This window comes from Dipodomys ordii, unplaced genomic scaffold (genome assembly GCF_000151885.1).
Source record: "Dipodomys ordii isolate 6190 unplaced genomic scaffold, Dord_2.0 Scaffold54, whole genome shotgun sequence".
NCBI classification, from domain to species: domain Eukaryota; kingdom Metazoa; phylum Chordata; class Mammalia; order Rodentia; family Heteromyidae; genus Dipodomys; species Dipodomys ordii.
Window position 1 is genome coordinate 3,932,454 of NW_012267270.1, and position 21,806 is coordinate 3,954,259.

Here is a 21,806-nt window from a genome sequence, read left to right on the forward strand (position 1 = left end):
TTTTTTTTGGTCATGGGTCCTGAACTCTGGGCCTGGGGGCTGTCCCTCTTCAGCTCAAGGCCAGTGCTCTACCATTTGAGCCACAGCACCACTTCTTTTTTTTTTTTTTTGGTCGGCCGTGGGGCTTGAACTCTGGGCTTGGGCGCTGTCCCTATGCTCTTCAGCTTGAGGAGAGCCCTCTACCACAGCGCCACTTCCAGTTTTCTAGTGTTTTATTGGAGAGAAGAGTCTCAAGGATATTTCTGCCCAGGCTCCCACTTCCAGCTTTTTTTTCCTGGTTAATTGGAGATCAAACCATGATCTCAGCCTCCTTGAGTAGCTAGGATTAGAGGTATGAATCACTGACACCAGCCATGTATTCCCTCTAGATAAACATAAAACTCTAGCCAGGTATGGCAGATACCCATAATGCCAGCTACTCTGGAGGTGGAGGTTGGGAGGATAGTGGTTTGAGATCAGCCTAGCAAAAAGTTAGCTAACCATCCCACCTTATCTCAACAAAAACATGTGTAGGGCAGAAGGAATGGTTCAATTGGTAGAGTGCTCTTGTTTAGCAAAAGCAAACAAGGTTCTGAGTGCAAACCCCAGTACCACCAAAAACAAAAACAAAAAACTGCCACACATGGTGGCAAGTGTCTTTCACCCCAGCTACTTTAGAGACATAAACAGGTGATTATGGTCCAAGCAAAAAAAAAACACCTAGGAGCTTGGCTTAAGTGGCAAAGCACCAAGAGTGAGGTCCTGAGTTCAAATCCTGGTACAGGAAAACAAAGCAAATGCTCTCACTTTTCCTTCCTTTACTTTCCCTCCAGATTCTAATGCCCAGCCCCAGCCACAGGATTCAAAGGATTTATCTTCTCAGCAAAGTATCAGGTCAAGTTATCTAAATTAGGAGGCTTTACATTGGTAGAATCTCCAGTAACAGGTTTCTTTTCCCCCTCTGCTGCCTATATTATGAAATGAAGTAGTTCTCTTCACCTTTTCAGTGAAAATAGAAGTTAAGATTGCATGTTGTTTCGTTTTGCTTTTAGTACTCGTGAATTCCAGATTAAGTCGAGCTTCCTTGAAGCCAACTTTCTGGCTCCCCTCCCACCCCACCCCGCTCTCGGCCGTCTGCTTACCTTGTATTCCCCGTCCCCATGCAAATCTGCTAATGCTGGAAGACACAAAAGGGCCATGAATCGGTCTCAGAATCCTCTGAGTTTCACCGCAGGCTAACTTTCCACCCCCCTCGTTCTTCTAGAAGCCGGGGTTCCACACACTCACCCAGGCAGGCTGAGAAGGTGTGGATGTTGGCCAGGGGGTCGTAGTGCGCGTCCAGCCATTTCGAGTTGGTCTCGTTACTGGAAGGGGAGGGCGGGGGGGGGCAGAGTTGGGGATCGAGTCTCCCCGGGGAGGAAGAGCACGCTGAGGGAAGCGGTTCCTGACCCCGAGGAGCGCAGAGAGCCCCCGGGCTGCAGCACAGAAGGTCGGGGTCCACGCCTGGGTCCCCCCACCGTGACACAGGCAAGCACGGCTTGCACTAGCTCCAAGAGCCCTAGGAGGATTGCTAGCGCTGCCTGAAAAGCTTAGGGTCCCCGCGCCCCGGCACCAGACTCCCTCTGCACATTTGTAAGGAAGATTGTGACCCCCAGTCTTCACCTCTGAACTCGGCTGGGGTCGGAATCCGATGAAGACGGAGCAGCCATCTTCCCAGCCGTCGCCTTGGCAACCTGCCCCGCCCCCGCCGCCGCGCAACGCCCAATCCTGCGCCCCGGGGGGGGGCGATACTGTAAAAGCTCCAGCACAAAGGTTCCGGCGCGGAATCCCCAGGCGGGATGGAGGCGTTGGCGCCTGGGCTGGGCGCCGCCCGCTGAGGGGCAGCCCCTACCCCGGCTTATTTTGATTTATGGTTTCTGGGCCTTACATGCTGGGAGCAAGAGCGGGTAGTTTGCCTTCCCGGCAGTGAGAGGAGAGCCCCTGCTAGAGTTTATGAGCACCAAAAAGGCTTCAATTTCATGGTTAACCCTAGAAGGGCCAAGTCCCTTCTGGCTGCCTGACTGTAAGCTATCTTCACTGAAGAGATGCAAAACACCAGCGTGAAAGGGCGATGGAGAGGGTCCTACCCGAAGTTAACTGTTTCTAGTTATAAGCTCCTGTAAAGTTTTCCTTTTTCTATCGTGGGGCTTGAACTCTGGGCCTGAGAGCTGTCCCTCAGCTCTTCAGCTCAAGGCTACTGTTCTACCACTTGAGACAGCACCTTTTCCTGTTTTCTGGTGATTTATTAGAGATAAGAGTCTCACGGAGTTTCCTCCCTGGGCTGGCTATGAACCATGATCCTATGAACCATGGCGCTCTATCACTTGAGCCACAGCGCCACTTGCGGCTTTTTTCTTTTTGCTTATGTGGTGCTGAGGAATCGAACCCAGGGCCTCAGGCATGCAAAGCAAGCGCTCTACCACTGAGCCACCTTCCCAGCCCTGCTTATGTGTTTTCTTCCCTTCCTTTTCTTAAGATTTACACCAACACCTGCTGAGTAGCTAGGATTACAGGCGTGAGCCACCAGCACCTGGCTTCCTGTCTTTTTTTTTTTTTCTTTGAACTGGGCACTGTCCCTCAGCTCTTCAGCTCAAGGCTAGTGCTCTACCACTTGAGCCACAGCTTTTTCTGCTTATGTGGTACTGAGGAATCAAACCCAGGGCCTCATGCATACAAGGCAAGCACTCTACCACTGAGCCACCTTCCCAGCCCCATCAAGTTTTTTTAATCACGGAAAATGCCATAAAGGTGGACTACAAGCATGCTGTGACTGTGCATCCTCCTTTAGAGAGGATGTCAAGATCCTTGTGGACTAGAAGACAAAAGTGACCTCTGCCCTCTCCCCAGGTTTTGATTCCACGGTTTTCCCCAGAGTCCAGGAGGAATCAGGAGCCAGTGGCTCACACCTGTAATCCTAGCTACTCAGGAGGCTGAGATCCGAGGATCCTTAAAAAAACAAAACAAAACAAAAAACAACAGGAAGATCACAAAATGCAATGCAAGGTTGGTTGGTGATGGTTTCAGATTATTTATTTTTTTCTGCTTATAAAAGTAATACATGAAGAGCATTGGATTTGGTGAGAGCATTTTTAAGCCCTGGCTCTGTCACATACCACCAGTGCGATCTAGACCAGTCACATCTCAGAACTACCACTTCCTCATCTGAAAACTGGACTAGAGGCCCTGTTGTGCTCACTCCACAGATGGCAGTGCGATCAAGCAGCAGAGGGGAAGCACTCAGTAAATTGGAAAGTCCTGACAGGAGCAATTAGTGTCACCTCCCTCTGCTGAGGTAGCACCAAAGTCCCAGCTCCTGCCAATTACACATAACAGCACAAGGTGACTCAGTGGGGAAAGGAGCCACACTGATCTCTCAAGCCTAGTAGGATAACGGGGTCCTGGTGGAGTCTCTCCAGAATCGGGCGTCTGCAGTGGCCAGCTGGGTGAGGATCTCCTCCAACTCAGGTCCATCCTCTGGGAAACGCTCACAGAAGGACTGGATGAGGCCTGCAGCTGAGGCTTCATACTCTAGAAGTTGCACTTCTGAACCTGGGTGGATGAGACAGAGAGACCATAGCAGTAAGGAACAATTTGAATAGAAAGCAGAATCATTACAACAGCCACAGAGCAGTGAGTTTTCAGTGAGCTCTTGGGCCCAACTCTGTTTGATGTTCAGCTTATCTAATTTAGCCCTTATAATAGCCCTAAAAGAAGGAATTATTATGGATTATGGAGAAGCATTTAAATTGCTATGTTTTTTGTTTTTTTTTTGGTGTCCGGTCATGGGGCTTGAACTCTGGGCCTGGGCGCTGTCCCTCAGCTCTTCAGCTCAAGGCTAGCACTCTACCACTTGAGCCACAGCGCCACTTCCAGCTTTTTTCTTTTTGCTAATGTGGTGCTGAGGAATCGAACCCAGGGCCTCAGGCATGCAAGGCAAGCGCTCTACCACTGAGCCACCTTCCCAGCCCTGCTATGTGTTTTCTTCCCTTCCTTTTCTTAAGATTTACACCAACAAGCATGGTGTGGTAGCTCACGCCTGTAATCCTAGTTACTCAGGAAGCTGAGATCTGAGGATTTGAGGTTCAAAACCAGGTGGGGCAAGAAAGTCCATGAGACTCTGATCTCCAGTTAATCAGCAAAAAGCTAGAAGTGGAGCTATGGCTCAAGTGGTAGAGCAGTAGCCTTGAGCAAAGAGCTAAGGGGCAGCAAAGAGGCACTGAGGTAAATCCCCAGTATTGGCACGTGTGTGCACACACACATAAGCAAAGTGAGATAGTTTATACTTGTAATCCTAGCTGCTCTAGAGGTACGAACAGGGAAGATCAAAGTTCCATGCCAACATGGGCAAAAGGTTAGCAAAAGACCCCATCTTAACAAATAAGCATGGTGACACATGCCTGTGTGATCTCAGTTATTAGAGAGACATGGGTAGAATGTTCATGGTCTGAGGCCTCAAAAACAAAGCTAAAGGAAGAAAAAAGTGTTGGGACTATGGCTCAAATGGTAGACTGCCTGCCTATCAGGTACTACCAAGAAATCGATTTTCACCAAAACCAAGCAGAATATGATGCTACAGATGTGTAATCCCAGCACGAAGAGCCTAAGGCAGGAGGATCCTGCATTTATTTATTTAAATTGTTTGTTTTGGGGGTCCAGTCGTGGGGCTTGAACTCTGGGCCTGGGCGCTGTCCTCAGCTCTTCAGCTCAAGGCTAGCGCTCTACCACTTGAACCACAGAGCCACTTCCGGCTTTTTAATTTTTGCTTATGTGGTGCTGAGGAATGGAACCCAGAGCCTCAGGCATGCAAGGCAAGCGCTCTACCACTGAGCCACCTTTCCAGCCCTGAGGATCCTGAATTTAAAGGCTAGCCTGGGCTACCTAATAAAACTCAGTCTGGAAAAAAAAAATCACAAGACTCCAAAAGTCAACAGAAAGATTTACATCAGGTACCATGTTAGGTAATACAGATAGGGTCCTTGAGCTCCTGGAGTTATAGTCCAACAACTGCCTTGTCTCTGCCTACACCTCAGGCAAGTTTCTCAACCTATCTAAACCTCAGTTTCCCATCTATGAAGTGGGCTGAGCACAGAATTACTTCTCCCAAGGAGCTATAGTGATTATGTCCAATAATGCCCATTGGCTGGTGTGCTGCCAGTGCAGCAATCCCAGTGGCAGCCTATTTACTCCCCTGTGAGTGTGCCTGTTCTGAGTGACCCGAGTGCTCACGGGAGTTTCCCTCTAACACATTTTAGTGCTCCACTTGGTCATAGCACTGAGTGTATTGTGGCATTTCCAGGTATACTGTAGCTAAGAGCATAGGCTCAGGCTCAAAAGGCCAAGTTCAAGTCCTGCCCTTGTCCTCTCCCCCACAACTAGCTGTATGAATTCAGGCAAATATTTGGTCTGTTTCAGTTTCCAGCTAGGGTAATACCCATGTTGGGAGTTGATCCATGAAAATATTTTACCCAGTGCCTGGAACCTCATCTAATCACTATCTCTGTTTTTGTGTGTATGCCAGTCCTGGGGCTTGAACTCATGGCCTATGTGTTGAACCTGAGCTTTTTTTTTTTTTTATTTGCTGGTCCTGGGCACTGGGCACTGTCCTTGAGCCTCTCTGGGCTCAAGGCTAGCATTCTACCACTTGAGCCACAGTACCCCTTCTGGCCTTTTCTGTTTATGTGATACTAAGGAATCGAACCCAGGGCTTCATTCATGCTAGGCAAGCACTCTACCACTAGGCCTCATTCCTAGCCCTGTCACTAAGCTTTTGTGCTCAAGCTAGCACTCTACTACTTGAGTACCAGTGCCACTTCTGGCTTTTTTGGTGGTTAATTGGAGATAAGAGTCTCACAGGCTTTTTGGCCTGGGCTGGCTTCAAATCTGGATCCTTAGATCTCAGCTTCCAAGTAGCTAGGATTATAGCCATAAGCCACCAGTACCTGACTCATGTCTTATCCTTCCCTCTTTCCCTCCCACCACTCTTTCTTTCTTTCTTTTTGGGTATGGTCTTGGGGCCTGGGCACTGTTCATAAGTTTCTTTTACTCAAGGCTAGCTCCACTTCTGACATTTTCCTGGTTCATTGGACATAAGAGTCTTACAGACTTTCCTGCCCAGGCTGACTATGAACCACGATTCTCAGATCTCAGCATCCTGAGTAGCTGGGATTATGGGCCTGAGACAATGGCTCTGGGCTCTTATTTTTAATGATACTAAAAGCAGTTCAGGAGAGGATCTAAGTCCCACCCACCCCTCCATCCCTCAACAGCTCCCACAGAGCTGGACATAACAAAGCAATGGTGATGCTATCCATGGGCCAACAAGCTTTGTTCACTGACAACAAGGAGCAACTGCTCTAGCCTGGTCCCATTCTAGAAAGATGAGACAGAAGAGAAAATAACCAAGCATTACTTTGTATTGAGGGGTCAGGACAGCATGCTCAGGGGACCTGAGTGACAGATCTCAGGTCGGATGGTGCCAAGCAGAGGGAACAGCATGTACAAAAGGCTGCAGGAGAGGAGTGAGCTTGGTGTGCTGGAGAAATGGGAGAGCACACAAGGTGCAGGCGCCGATGCAGACCTGGTCAGGACTTTTGGAAATGGAATTGTTACTTGAGAAGAGAGGAGGCTGAGGGAGCTGATATCCATCCAACACACTGCACAATCAAATTCTCCCTTGGCTTCTACTTGGCCTGCACAGTCCCAGCTCGTTGTCTGATCTTGACCTGGAGCCAGGGCTCCCCAGTTCCTAGCCTGGCTGCCCAGAAGCCTCTGCTCTGCCCATCTTCCTCAGGCCTTTCCTTGCTGTCTTACAACCAGCCTGCCCCCTGTGCAAGTGTGGAAGGAGATGCCAAGGCTCTGGCCTGAGGTTTGGTAGGGGAAGGAGCACAGCAGGAAGGGCGGGGGGGGGGGCGGGGGACACTCCATACAAGCCTTCTCAGAGCTCGAGTGCTGTGGATCCTTTGTGATCCCAAAGGCCCTGCTTGGCTCCATCAAAGGGGCCTGGAGTCCATTAATTTACCTTCAAGGCGAGTGTTCGGCTGCACAATGAGCTTCCGAGATTCCTTGCGCAGCAGCACTGTATCCCTGAGGGTGAGGAAGCACTCGGGGGGCGTATTGGTGACGGCTGCATACCCCTCATACAGGGCCCGCCCTGCAACCACATCCCCCGTGGACTTGAGCACCTGTCAGAAGGAAGGAAAGAAGAAATGTCCACGCACCCTCCATCCACAGGGCTCTACCAGGGGCTGAGGCCAATCGCACCCAGCCCTGGACAGTCTCTGTTATGGTTTGTCTCCTCCAACTATGGGTGTCAGCCAGATGCTGGTGGCGCATGCTTGATCCTCGATACTCAGAAGGATGAGCTCTGAGAATCCCAAATGCACCAAGCACTCTCAGGTGTTACCAATGGCCTTGGCACTTGCTGTTTCTCCTCTGTCTCAGATCTTCACATAGCCGATTCTCCCTTGGCACTTACCTCCTGGAGGAATCCCTCTTTGGTCCACAGACAATGGTGGCCTTTCTCTTCCCTTTCCTATCTCACTCCCCTTAACGTCCTGCGGTTTCTTTACCTTTACAGCTGTCTACTTGTGGAATGAAGGACCTGGGAGGTATTAAGAGGGTGAGGGCAGGGAAGAGGCTGGGGTGGAGGTGGGATGTCCAAAGCAAGAGGCTCTGGGTTACCTGGAGTCTCCGTAGAAACCGTTCCAAGGCGGGCTTGCCCACAGACCGGATCTTGCTACGGTCCAGGCGGACACGGGCATCAGGACGTCCATCAGAGCCGATGGTGGGGGTGACGGTTACGAGTCCCTGGCCAGCTTCCAGCAAGACTCTCAGAATCACATACCGGGCCTGCATGTGAGCCTGCCAGGGCCAGGGGGAAAGAGATCATTTGTAGCCGGTATCAAGCACTTAGCCCGGGCCTAATGAGCTGTACTTGCTACTAATTGTTAATTAGTGCTTCACCATGTCACCATCACCATACAGTGCCTACAAGGGTCACTTGCTGCTAACACCCAGAGGAGTTTCTTTTCCTCCATATTATTTGTGCTCAAGAATGGAAACAAGGGCTGGGTGCCAGTGGCTCATGCCTGTAATCCTAGCTATTCAGGAGGCTGAGATCTGAGGATCATGGTTCAAAGCCAGCCCGGGCAGGAAAAGCTGAAAACTGGAAGTGGTGCTGTGGTTCAAGTGGTAGAGTGCTAGCCTTGAACTGAAGAGCTGAGGGATAGCGCCCAGGCCCAGAGTTCAGGCCCCATGACTGACCAAAAAAAAAAAAAGAATGAAAACAAGGTATCTTTGTCTCCATTTAGCAGATGATCAAATGAGAGCCCAGGAAGTAAAGTGACTTGTTCAGGGTCGCACAGCTGGTAAAGGAAGACCTAGAATCAGACCAGGTGTCCAGATTACAAACTGTGCATTTTATGTATCTGTTCTTCCTACCTTCCTCCTCCTCCTCTTTTTTTTTTTTTTTTGGTTGGTTGTGCGGCTTGAACACTGGGCCTGGACATTATCCCTGAGCTTTTGTGCTCAAGGCTAGTGCTCTACCACTTTGAGCCATACTGCCACTTCTGGTTTTCTGGTGGTTAATCCTGATCTTAGCCACACCGAAGGCTCCTGCTCAGGGCCCATGGGCTCTACCAGCCCTACCTGTCGCCAGCTGGAGGTCTCTGGGGTGTAGAACTCCAGAGCCAGCAGCCCAGCTCGAAGCATGTTGAGCCAGTTCACGTAGATCACATCTTCTGCATCTGTCCCTTTGAAGCCAAAGATCCTGGGGGTTCAGGACACTGTGGTCAGGGATAGCCCTGCTCTCCAGGTCCCCGAGCCAGCCACTGCCTGGACATCCCCACATCCTTCCGGCCCACAGTTCCTACTCTAGCACTTGAGGGTTGAGGCAGAGGTAGAGGCCCACACTCTCAGCCCGGCACTCTTCGTAGCTGGAGGCGATGGTGCTGAACTTGCTGTCCCACGTCTCCCCACTCTGGTACCAGCTTTGAATCTGGGAAGGAGACCCAGGAATCAGAGCCCGCCCGTGCCCACCCTCCCAGTCCCCTGGGCTCCATGGAGGCCACCCTTACCTGCTCCCCTGTCTCAGGGTTGATCACTGTTTCCTGGTCAAAGTTGAAAGTTCCTTTTTCATCCTGTAGGATGGTTATAAGCATGGAGCATGTGAGGGACAGGCGCCCCAGCCTGTTCTGGGCCTTCAGCCCCACAGCCCCTGGGCCTCAACAGTGACTCAGAAACGTGAGTGGGGCTGGGTCCTAGCTACCCAACAGGCTAAGATCTGAGGATTGTAGTTTGAAGTCAGCTCAGGCAGTTAAATCCCTGAGACTTTTTTTTGGGTTGGTCATGGGTCTTGAACGCTGGGCCTGGGCGCTGTCCCTGAGCACTTCAGCTCAAGGCAAGCGCTCTACTACTTGAGCCACAGCACCATTTCCAGTTTTCTGGTGGTTCATTGGAAATAGTTTCACGGACTTTCCTGCCTGGGCTGGCTTTGAACTGCAATCCTCAGATCTCAGCCTCCTAAGTAGCTTACAGGCATGAGCCACGGGTGCCTGGCTTGGCCCAGGCCTTGAGTTCAAACCTGAGATGAGCTGTTTCTCCCTGAGTGGGATGCGCAGGGTGTGGGGGCAGGGAGGGGAGCCCAAGGAACGGCCACTGGTCCAGGCTGGTCCACCTTCTCACCTGAGCGAAGAGTTTGCCACTGCCGTGGCCCAGCAGCTCGTGCAGGCCCACCTGCACATCGAAGGAGGGCCCCTTCCAGCGGGTGAACAGATCCTGCAAGACAAGCAGGGACCCCATGTCCGCTGTCCCGCCACAGCCACCCAGGCTGACTGGGGCACATGCCTGGCAGAGACCAAGGGTATTCTGCCCGCCGTGGCCCATCTCCTCTTGTAAAGATGGAGGCAGGGGAGAATGTGTGAGAGAGGAAGCGGAGGCCCCACGGTGCACACAGGCCCACAGCAGAAAGTTACTACACCAGGCATCAAGGATGCGCTGTGCTTGCTTGTGGCTGGGCTGTCTACCTTCTTAGACCACTTGAGATCCAGCCCCACCCCTCAGGTTGCTAGAACCCACCTTATCCTCCTCCTCCAAGAACGTGAGCTTCTCTCGAGGTGTGGAATAGGCCACAGCCAGCACGTTTCCCAGAGATACGTTCTTAAAGCCTTCTGTCTGCCTCAGGTCATCATCTGAAGGAAAAGGCCATGAGGAACCAGGCAGAAAATCAAAGTCAAGGGACACAGAAAAGGAGCAGATGGAAGCTAGGTGCTGGTGGCTCCCGTGTATAATCCTAGCTACGCAGAAAGCTGAGATGGGAGGGTCATGGTTCAAAGCCAGCCCCAGGCAGAAAAATCTGTGAGATTCTTATCTCCAATTAAAGCTAAAAGAGAAGGGGTAACAAGGTTTAAAAAGAGCACAGTACCAAGGGCCAGTAGCGCATGCCTGTAATCCTAGCTACTCAGGATTAACAACCAGAAAACAGGAAGTGGTGCTGTGGCTCAAAGTGGTAGAGCACTTGCCTAGAGCTGAAGAGCTCAGAGACAGGGCCCAGGCCGAGAGCTCAAGCCCCATACTGACAAAAAAAGAAATGTACTCATTACCTTACTTTTGTAATTGTAACTCCCCACCCCCAGTTCATCACCTTTACAATAAAAAAGAAAAGAGAAAGAAAGAATGAAAGAAAGAAAGAGAAAAAAAAAGAAAGACAGAAAAAAGCTAAAAGATAACACCCAGTTGGAACTTCAGGACCAGTACATACACATACAAATAAATAAACAAAAAGAAGAACAGACTGAAGGATGAACTGGACAGGACAATCTGTGGCCAGAGCGAATGGGTATATGTGTGTGGAAGGAGAGGGTTTCCCATGGGGCCTTGGGGCTTAGGGGAGGGGGGCTCCCATAGGATCTTGGGGCTTGGGAGAGGCCCAGGAAGCTCACAGTTGGGGATGTTGATGCCAGCAGGGATGCCAGAGCCAGCGAAGGTGAGGACATCCAGGGAGGTGAAGTCAGGGGTGAGGAACTTGTCCTTCTCGAAGGCTGGTGGCCAGGGTAGCTCCTTCAGCAGCTGTTCAGCACTGGCCACCAGCCGCTTGAACTTGGCACTCATGGCCTTGTTCACCATGGCCACAAAGCCTGCAGGGGACAAAGGGGCTGTGGCTTGCCGGAGTCCTGGGGGACCAGGGTCCTGGGATCCCATTCTACCTACCCAACCCTTCCAGTATCACGTGGCTATGGAATGCTGCTGTGCACAGTGGCCCAGTGCTGGCTGCTGAGGGCAGCAGACCGAGAGCTGGGCCCTAGCAGATCAAGTCCAGGCAGAAAGCTGAAGGTGTGTGAGCCTGTCTCACACACAGGCTCAGCTCTAAGCCCCTGGTGACGTGCTGGCACTTTCTGTTCTTCTCTCAGGCTGGATGCTCAGCTTTTTTATTCATGGCTAGGAGGATGATGGTATGTGGAGGCAAGTCTGACTCATCAGACAGGGTGCTAGCCAATGTCTAGCTATTCAGAAGGCTGAGATCTGAGGATCAAGATTCAAAGCCAGCCCAAGCAAGAAAATTTCTAAGACTCTTTAGCTCCAATGGACCAGCCAAAAGTTGGGAATGTAGTTGTGATTCAAGTGGTAGAGCACTTGCCTTGAATAAAGCAGCTCAGGACAGCATTCAGGCCCTGAGTTAAAGCTCTAGTACATGTGCACACATGCGCGTGTGCATGCGCACACACACACACACACAGAATGTGTGTCTGTCCAGAGTCTGTGCCCTCACCAGACTCCGGAGGCCGCATAGCTAAGTACTTCAAAGTGCTGGGCTCAGTCACCAGCAATAGATTAAAATTTCAAAAGATGATGTACAAATGGGTACATATAGGTCAGCTTCATACAACAGTGCTAGACATGATAAATAATGGTTACTTTTCACGTCTGTTCTTATTGGGAGTAAACTTGGAGCTAGGGGAAGGGATTCTGACCCAACCTCCTCCACTCACGAGAAGTTACCTTCAAACTCTCCTCGGGAACCAAAGGGGTCTCGATAGCTCTCGATGAAGCCGATGTAACTGGGGGAGAGAAGGGCAGTCATGGAAGAAGGTGGGCGGGAAGGGGGGAGGGGAGGCAGGGCCGGTGCCTTACCTCTCCACAATGGGGCCTTTGTCCTGGATCCAGAAGCGGGAGCCCCTCTTGTGGGCCTCGATGGAGCCGTGGGTGAAGCTCTCCATGTACTGGGCCAGCATCTGCTCCTGGAGGCTGTTGGCTGCGTATGCCTGGGGGTGAGTGGAGTTCCATCAGCCTCCGGCAGCCCTCGCATCCCCAGCCTCTTCTGCTGCCAGAGGAATCCTGAGTCAATGGCCCTGCATCCTACCTTGGCTTTCTCCAAGTGCTCTACCACCTTCTGGAGAATGGGGCCATAGTCTCCCCGTGTCACCTGGAAATGGCTCCCCCGAAATTCATAGTTCTTCGGCTTGGGAGTCACTTCCGAGTCTAGAAAAGGATCTAAGAAAAGAGCAAATGCTCAGGAAAAGGCCAGTGTACACAGCTCAGCTGTCCTTCCTCTATGGGGCTCACTCTAAGATGCTCCATGATGTCCTATTACCAACAGAAATTAGCGTTAAACTCCCATCTTCCAAAACATTGTGTTTTACATAATATAAAATGTTCTGAACATTTTACACCTATTAGTCCACTTAAGCTTCACACCAACTCTAGGGTGTGTCTGTTGTATAGACTAGTATGTCCATTTTATAGATTGGTAAACTATGACACTGAAAGGCTGTCTAGGCTTTCAAAAATCACAAGGACAGAAAGTGGAGAGCGGAGGTTGTGACCCTATGTAGCAGATTATATTGAAAAAGAGCCACTGGTCAGATACCAATGGCTCACATCTGTAATGTCAGCTACTCAGCAAACTAAGATCTGAGGATCAAGGTTATTTGAAACCAGTCTGGGAAGATAAATCTGATGGACTCTTTATCTACAATTCATCACTAAAAAAGCCAGAAGTAGAACTGTAGCTAATATGGCAGAGAGCCAGCCTTAAGTGAAAGAGCTAAGCAAGAACATGAGGCCCTGAGTTGAAACCCAGTACCAGCACCAAAAGTAAACAAATTAGACATGCCAGGTGTGGTAGTGCACACCTATAATTCCAGCACTCAGGAGGGAGAATGAAAGTCATACCAGTCAGAGCTAACAAAGCAGGACCTTGCCTCAAAATAAAATATTAAAAAAAAATTAAGAGTTATATCCCAGAAGTAATCCCACTGGTCCTTATGAAGAGATAAGCGGGAAGTGGGGAGAAGAAATTGTGATGACAGAAGGGAGAAGTTGTCACGTGCACTCACATTCGTGGAGTAACTCAGGGGAGGGGAGTAATTCAGCCTAGGGAGAAAAAAATCCCTAAGACTCCATCTCAACCAATAAAAAAAGTTGGGTGCAGTACCACATACCTATCATCCCAACTACAGTGGGAAGCATAAATAGGATTGTGGCCCAAGCAAAAAGCAAGATCTTAACCTAAAGAATAAGAAAAGTAAAAAAGAAAGGCCTGGCTCAAATAGTAGAGAGCTGGCCTAGCACAACTCCCTGAGTTCAAACCCTAGTACAACCAAAAACAAGAAAAAAAAGGTTAGGGTGAAGCAAGAAAGTGGCCACTACTCAAGACATGCCAGTGGAGCCGGGCACAGGTGGCTCACGCCTGTAATCCTAGCTACTCAGGAGGCTGAGATCTGAGGATCACGGTTCAAAGTCAGCCTGGGCAGCAGGCAGTGAGATTCGTACTCCAATAAACCACCAGAAAACTGGAAGTGGTTCTGTGGCTCAAACGGTAGAGCGCTAACCCTGAGCTGAAGAGCCTGAGGACTCAGGCCCAGAGTTCAAGCCCCATGGCTGACAAAATAAGTAAATAAATAAATGAATAAATAAATGCCAGTGGCATTTTAGATACCAAAAAAACCTTCATACATCTCAACTTTATACTTAACCTCCAGAACTGTAAAGGAATAAACCCCACATTATTTTGAATGTTAAACGTGTAACAATTTGTTACAGAAGTAATGGGATAACAAATATACTGTTGCATTTTGCTTGACTTTGACCAGTATAATCATTCCTTTTTATCTTGGGGTGATATATCTCAAAATGCCCAGTGCATGCTTCGAACCAGGGATGGTATGAACCCTGTATGGATGATAGTCCTTCCTCTATGATAAAGGTTAACTTACAGATGAGGCCCAGGAAAAGACTAACGACAGGGTGGCGCTAGTGGTGGTTCATGCCTGTATTCCTGCTATGAGGAGGCTGAGATCTGAGGATTGCAGTTGGAAGCCAAGAAAATTCCCTGTGAAACTCTTTTTTTTTTTGCCAGTCCTGGGGCTTGACTCAGAGCCTGATCACTTCCCTGAGCTTCTTTTATTCAAGGCTAACACTTTACTACTTGAGCCACAGTGCTACTCTTGACTTTTTCTGTCTATGTGGTACTGAGGAATCGAACCCAGGGCTTTATGCAAACTAGGCAAGCACTCTACCACTAAGCTATATTCCCAGCTCCTGGTGAAACTCTTATCTCCAACTAACCACTCAAAAAACTGGAAGAGGAGCTATGACTCAAAGTGGTAAAGCGGTAGCCTTGAACAAAAGAGCTCAGGGACAATCCCCAGGCCGAGTTCAAGCCCCATGAATGAAAAAAAAAAGAGAGAGAGAGAGAGAGAGACTAACAAACAGGTAATAATAAAGTGATTACTTATAACAATATGCTATAATCACTATCATCAGTTACTTAAAAGTAATGGGTGATTCATTTGCACTCAGTACTTTTGGACCACAGATGGCCACTGGTAGGCAAAGAACTTGAAAAGTACAATAAAAGAGGACCAGAGAACTTAGACCAAGTAACCATTTTTTCATGTGCCAGTACTGGGGCTTGACTTGAGAGCTATCTCTGAGCTTTTTTGCTCAAAGCTGGTGCTCTACCACTTGAGCCACAGCTCCACTTCCAGCTTTTTGCTGGTAAATTAGAGTCTCACAGATTTGTCTACCTGGGCTGGCTTCTAACTGGGATCCTCAGATCTCAGCCATTCTAAGTAGCTAGGATTATTCCAGTGCTTGGCTGCATTATCTTCTTTTCTTTTCCTTATGTGGTACTGGGGCTGGAACCCAGGTCCTGACCCCTCCTACTCCCTGAACCCATCAGACTAGACTACATGGCTCCCACAGCTTGCCCATCACCCCACTGTGGCTCATGCCATTCCCTCCACCAAGTACACAGTCGGCTACACATCAAGTACCTGAGAATCTTCCAAACCTAGGTTCTGGGGAGACAGTGATGCCTGAAACACAGTCCTTCCTTTGTGGGGGCTTTGCACATGAGTGGGGTAAACAGAAACCCAAGTGAGAAATTACAGAGCTGGTAACACCTGGCTAGGGAATGGGAAGGAGCTGGCTGGGTGGATGTGGAGGGGCCTGAGAAAGTTCTGAGCAGCAGGCAGGGAATTACTATGAAAGGCCTGGGGGGGGGAGTGGATGTCGGAGCCAGAAGCTGAGGAGAACCGTGGGGAAGAAAATCTAGGGTAGAGGTAGGTCCTGGAGGGCAAGGGTTGGAGAGGGTATGTGGTACGGGGGAGGGGGTATGTGTGTGAAGATGATGAGCCAGAAGGCCAGGTACTGGTAGCTCACACCTGTAACACCTAGCTACTCAGGAGGCTGAGATCTGAGAATCACAGTTGGAAGCTGACCCAGATAGACAATTTCATGGGTCTCTTATCTCCAACTAACTAGCCAAGACAAAAACAAAAAACAAAAACAAAAGTGGAGGTATGGTTCAGGTAGTAGAGCATCAGCTTTGAGTAAAAAAGCTACGCAAGAGTAGGCGGCTCTGAGTTCAAGCCCTACTATTGTCACAAGATAAAGAAAAAGAAGGGCCAGCAGGGGTTGGGTGCTGGTGACTCAAGCCTGTAATAATCCTAACTACTCATAAGGATGTGATCTGAGGATTGAAATTCAGAGCCAGCTCAGGCAGAAAAGTCCATGAGACTCTTAGCTCCAATTAACCAGTAAAGAGCTGAAAGCAGAGGTGTGTTCAAATGATAGAATAACAGTCTTGAGGGGGAAAGCTAAGCACAAGTTCAAGGCCCTGAGTTCAAGCCCTACTACCAGTATATACACAAAAAGAAACATCAGCTGGGCACTGGTGGCTCACGCCTGTAATCCTAGCTACTCAGGAGAGTTGAAAGCCAGCCCAGGCAGGAAAGACCATGAGACTCTTATCTCCAATAAACCACCAGAAAAAACAGAAGTGGTGCTGTGGCTCAAGTGGTAGAGCGCTTGCCTTGGGCTGAAGAGCTGAGGACGTGTGTGTGTGTGTGTGTGTGTGTGTGTGTGTGTGTGATTTCCATCCAGCATCTAATCCAGAATTCCCTCCCGAAGAGCTGAGGACGTGTGTACATGTGTGTGTGTGTGTGTGTGTGTGTGTGTGATTTCCATCCAGCTGAGGACGTGTGTGTGTGTGTGTGTGTGTGTGTGTGTGTGTGTGTGTGATTTCCATCCAGCATCCAATCATCCAATCCAGAATGCCCTCCCCCGCCACACACTGCTACTACCTTAAGCCTGGGGGAGCTTGGGAGGGGCTGACCTCATTCCCTGGCTTAGAGTGGCCAAGATCAAGGAAGGCAAACCAAGTCTTTGATTTGGATTGGATCCCAGGACACTGAGGGCCCCAAATGGAGACTACAGCCACTCGAGGCTGTATGCAGGAACAACGGGGACAGGACTCTCTTTCTTTTGGAGCGGCTCAGCTGGTGGCCTGAGCCATCCAGGTCTGGGGAAGCCAGGGAGGACTCGAGGGGCCTGGACTCACCTTTGTAGAGCATGGACGCCAGCCGCACCTCATAGGAGGTCTTCCCATCCCGGTCGACCTCCTTGAATAGCCGCGTATTGTAGGCACTGAGGTTCTGGAAAAGATAGGGACAGGATTTGGGGGACAGTGAGGTCCAGAGGAGAGACAGCAAGGGAGGTAAAGCAGGCCGGGGCCTCCATGGCGCCTTCCTGAATCTGCTGTAAGACAGGGCAAGTGGCAAGGGCTGAGCGTTCCTGCTTGGCTCAGTACACTGAGCATTGACTTTTGCTAAGCACTGACTCAACCATGCCATGCATCGTATGACATCCATTAACCCAGGGCCACAGCGATTGTCCACAGAAAAGCAGCTCATTGGCTAGTGAGCAGCACACAGTCCCAGAGCCCCAGCTAGAGATGTGGTTCTTGCTGTTTCATCCTGCCCCGAGCTGTCTCAGGCCTTAAAAGCAGAGGCAGCTCCAGCCTCCCACATCCGTGACGTCAAAGGCTCCCCAGGTCCTTTCTACCCCATGGACCCAAGATGCTCTGACTCTGGGTTCAAGCTGGGACCCAAAAGCAGGCCAACGGTGAGGGACCAGGAGTAGGGGTCCCACCAAACTACCACCCTGAGGCCCAATGCCCAAACCTGGGAGTCCAGAAAGTCTTGGGCCAGTTTGGCATCTTCCATGGTACAATTCTCAGAGAAATAGGTGGTGACTCCCTGTTGGTGAAGTGGGGGAGGTGAGTTAATGGAGGGCAGGAGGGACTGCCCAGCAGGTGGTGGCCAGCCTCCTTCCCAGGCTCCCCGGGCCTCCACTCAGCAGCCTCCACCCTGCCTCCTCCAGCTCTTTCCAGGGAAGAAAGATACAAAAACAAAGAAACAAGTAGATGCTCATTTGGGGGTCTCTCCTCTCGGGCTGGTCCACCCTTCAGGCTTTCTTGTCTAACCCTGCACAGCCCAAGTTGCCTCCAAAGACCAGAGGCCCGGGAGCCTTCCTTCCCTAACACCTCCTTCCCCAGGGCCCTCCCTCTCCCAGATTTCCTCTCCTTTGCGCACAGCATCCTGGGAGGTCAGATGTAGGTATTCAGTCCATCTTGCCTGTTTCCCACTTTGCAGATGGCAAAACTGAGACAAGCTACAGAAGATAGCTTGTCAGTCGCTTGTAGCCCTCACCTCCTTCCCCAGCCCAAGGTGTCGAAGCCTTGGCTCCAAAGAGAACATGAGGTCCCCACAGTTCTGCCAGAGCCTCCTGACTTCTTCTGGATACTGTTGGGCAGCCACGCTGCACAGGACCACACATTCCAGCTTCTCCTGCAGGGGAACAAAAGGAAGCCACAGGCCTGGTCACGTGCTCCCCCCAAACATGCCCTCCAGAGCCTTCCTCGGCTCCCAAGCTCTTATTTTCCAATTGAAGGCCTCAGAGCGTGGCTTGGGGACCAGCAGCCCCTGCAGGGCCTGACACAAGGGTGGAAGCTCAGGCCTGCACAGCCCTGATGAACTGGGCAGACATTTCCACATCCCAGTGGCTCATGCAGATATTATGGCCTGAGGAGTGCTGGTGCGGGAGTACAGTTGTTCCCGAGAGGCTCAGGCCCCACTGATGAGGGGGATGCCCCAGGCCCCCAAACCCCCATTCCCAGTGATAACCCTATTTTCTTTCTTGTGCTGGTACTGGGGCTTGAACTCAAGACCTGAGCACTGTCCCTGGGCTTTTTTGCTCAAGGCTAATGCTCTACCACTTCAGCCACAGAGCCACTTGCGGCTTTTTTTGTGGTTCATTGGAGAGAAAAAGTCTCATAGACTTTCCTGCCTGGGCTGGCTTTGAACTGAGATCCTCAGATCTCAGCCTCCTGAGTAGCTAGGATTGCAGGCATGAGCCACCAGCACCTGGCATGGGCTCCATCCTTACAAGCACCTAACAGTTCACAATTCTACACCCTGCCCTCGTCTAACCAAGCTGAGATCTTCCTTTATATGGGAATTTGCAGTGACCGGCAAGGCTGGGTGACACATGGTTGACAGTGAAGGTTCGACCCAGTATCTCTTACTCCAGCTGGGGCTCTTCCTGTGGCATTTGCCACCCCCTCACCCCTATACCTGACCTTCCCCAGCTCACCTTGGGGAGGTTGGGAACAAACTTGGTGTCACCAAAAGACTTGTAGTTGCCCATGTTGGAATAGACCCCTGCAGCATAGACCAGGAACGCCTGAGGAGGGGAGGTAACATCAAATCAGAGACCAAGGAAGGCACAGTCCCCCCTCACCTCCCCGCCAGAGAGTATCCACCCCAGATCAGAACACCCGGATGGAACCAGAACCAGGATGGAGGGGGCGGGCAGGGAACTCTGGGGACAGGACCCAGAGATCCTGAAAAGCTCCAGTCTGGCTTAAGTTGTTTTCATAAACCAATTTTTCACACCTCCAACAGCACACCCAAATGGGTCTCAGTAGTTCAGACTCAACAATTCATCAGAAAACAACCAGAGTCTCACCCATCTTTGCTCCCTCTACCCTCATCTGAATGTCTTGAAGGCCAAGTTCTAACACTGCCTCCTTCTGTGGAAAGCCTTCCCCCAAACAGCAGGCCTGCATGGCAGCTGGCAATGGATACAGCAAACAGAATCAGAGAGGGCTCAGTCACCTATCTAATACTGTGGTGTTTTCCAGCCCCAGCTCTAGTCTCCCTCAAAACCTCCATCTTCCTTTCTGGAAGGATAGCTGGGGGAGGAATGTCCTTACCCCACCCCCTCCAAAGAGAGGCATGTAAAGTGGCTCAGCCAATCAGAGAAAGCTCTTTCCCTAACTACAGGGATAAGCATAAGACTCACGGTGGCCACTACCCCCTCGTCTGAAGCCCCTAGGTTCCTCTACTGGGGTAGAGAGAGAAATGAAGGAAGACTGAATCTCCATGACAGCACTGAGCTCCTAAATCCAGCTATACCTGAAGCCTCCTCAATTATGTGAGTCAATTATTTTATTCATGCATTCGAGATGGGTTCCTACTACTTGCAAACAAATGGATCCCACCCAATATAGTAACATTTGGGACTTCCCCTTATGAACATTTCCATAGATGCTATGGAACTCTGAGTATTTCCATAAATACTAGCTCTTCGTAGCTCCAGGCCCAGGAATAGAAAGGATTACCCAAAGTGCAACAAGGGTGTTAAGCTGATCAATCCTTTATTCTACTTATAGAAAAACAGACCATATTCCCATATAGTCTCTTTTTGTGTGCCAGTCCTGGCTTGTACTCAGGCCCTGGGTGTTAGCCCTGAGTTCTTTTGCTCCAAGCTAGTGCTCTACCACCTGAGCCACAGCTCCATTTCAGGTTTTCTGGTGATGAATTATAAATAAGAGTCTTAGGGGCTTTTCTGCCCAGGCTAGCTTTGAACTTCAATCTTCAGATCTCAGCCTCTTGAGTAGCTAGAATTATAGGTGTGAGTTACCAGTACCATGCTTTCATATATTCTTGGTGGGAATGTAAAAAGGCAAAAAGCTTTTCTAGAAAGTAATTTAACAGAATTAGTTAATTATAAATGTGTGAAGCCTCCAATTCAGCAATTCACCTTCTAGACCTAGATCCTACTCACACATGTGCACAAAGAAGATCACAGTGGAACTGATTTTAAGAAAAAACAGGAACCCTCTAGATGCCCAGCAAAAAAAAAAAAGACTAAGATGATCACAGTATATATTGCTGTGGGTTAACAGTCAAAAAAAAAAAAAGAATGGCAGCTCAGTGGTAGTGCTTGCTTTGCATGCATGAGGCCCTGGGTTTGATTCCTCAGCACCACATAAACAGAAAAAGCTGGAAGTGATGCTGTGGCTCAAGTTAGTAGAGAACTAGCCTTGAGCTGAAGAGCTGAGGGACAACAGCACCCAGGCCCAGAGTTCAAGCTCTACAACTGACAAAAAAAAAAAGAGCAAGGTGTGGTTGGGAATGTGGCTTAGTGGTAGAGTGCTTACCTAGCCTGCATAAGCCCTGGGTTCAATTCCTTAGTAACACATAAACAGAAAAAGCCAGAAGTGGCACTGTGGCTCAAGTGGTAGAGTGCCAGCCTTGAGCAAAAGACAGTCAGGGACAGTGCCCAGGCCCTGAGTTCAAGGCCCAGGGTTGGCAACAAACAAACAAAACAAACGAGGTGGAGGCAGATGTAGTGGCCTATACCCATAAATACAGCTACTCAGGAGGCAGAGATAGGAGAATCATAATTTGAGGCTAGTCTGGGTAAAAGTTAGTGAACCCCTATTTCAAAATCAAGCTGAGGGAAAAACCCATTAAAACAAATAAAAAAAATCAAGCTGGAGCCTTGTCTATATGCCTTTAATCTTAGCTACTCTAGAGGCTGAAATCTGAGGACTGAGATTCAAAGCCAGCCTAGGCAGGAGAGTCCATAAGACTCTTATCTCCAATTAGCCATAAAAAGGGGGCACAGGGCTGGGGATCAGTGTTTCTTGAAAATCCTAGCTACTCAGGAGGCAGAGATTTGAGGATTAGAGTTTGAAGCCTGGGCAGGAAAGTCTGTGCAACTCTTATCTCCAATAAACTACTAAAAAAGCAGATAGTGGAGCTGTGGCTCAAGTTTTAGAGCACTAGCCTTGAGCAAAAGGAGCTCAGGGTCAGCATCTGAGCCCTGAGGTCAAGTCAAGCCAACACACACACACACACACACACACACACACACACACACACACACACACACACACACACACACACACACACACACACACACACACACACACACACACACACACACACACACACACACACACACACACGCTAAAGCTGAAAGTGGAACTGTGGCTCAAATAGTAGAGCACAGCCTTGAGTGAAAAAGCACCCAGGAATTGAATTCAAGCCTCAGTACTGGCTCAAGAAAGGAAGGAAGGAGGAAGGAGGAGGGAGGGAGGAAGGGAGAGAGAGAGGGAGGGAGTAAAGATGGAAGGAAGCCAGAAAAGGAGGAAAGGA

At 49.9% G+C, this 21,806-nt stretch overlaps 2 protein-coding genes across 2 annotated transcripts in view; both read right to left on the reverse strand.

The window, feature by feature from the left end:
- Bbs1 (Bardet-Biedl syndrome 1) overlaps positions 1-1,688 on the reverse strand; it is an 18,503-nt gene extending 16,815 nt beyond the window's left edge. The window contains exons 1-3 of the mRNA XM_013020843.1: positions 1,642-1,688; positions 1,267-1,343; positions 1,122-1,156 (exon numbers count right to left, since the gene is read on the reverse strand). Of these exons, the coding sequence (XP_012876297.1) occupies positions 1,122-1,156; positions 1,267-1,343; positions 1,642-1,688 (159 nt within the window). The remainder of the gene's footprint in view (positions 1-1,121; positions 1,157-1,266; positions 1,344-1,641) is intronic.
- A 1,350-nt stretch (positions 1,689-3,038) lies between these two features.
- Positions 3,039-21,806, reverse strand: part of Dpp3 (dipeptidyl-peptidase 3) — a 28,497-nt gene continuing 9,729 nt past the window's right edge. The window contains exons 3-18 of the mRNA XM_013021204.1: positions 18,952-19,041; positions 18,009-18,146; positions 17,481-17,555; positions 16,859-16,952; positions 12,374-12,504; positions 12,145-12,275; positions 12,013-12,071; positions 10,956-11,150; positions 10,093-10,205; positions 9,700-9,792; positions 9,093-9,155; positions 8,889-9,013; positions 8,665-8,785; positions 7,699-7,878; positions 7,037-7,199; positions 3,039-3,567 (exon numbers count right to left, since the gene is read on the reverse strand). Of these exons, the coding sequence (XP_012876658.1) occupies positions 3,398-3,567; positions 7,037-7,199; positions 7,699-7,878; positions 8,665-8,785; positions 8,889-9,013; positions 9,093-9,155; positions 9,700-9,792; positions 10,093-10,205; positions 10,956-11,150; positions 12,013-12,071; positions 12,145-12,275; positions 12,374-12,504; positions 16,859-16,952; positions 17,481-17,555; positions 18,009-18,146; positions 18,952-19,041 (1,941 nt within the window). The 3' untranslated portion in view covers positions 3,039-3,397. The remainder of the gene's footprint in view (positions 3,568-7,036; positions 7,200-7,698; positions 7,879-8,664; positions 8,786-8,888; positions 9,014-9,092; positions 9,156-9,699; positions 9,793-10,092; positions 10,206-10,955; positions 11,151-12,012; positions 12,072-12,144; positions 12,276-12,373; positions 12,505-16,858; positions 16,953-17,480; positions 17,556-18,008; positions 18,147-18,951; positions 19,042-21,806) is intronic.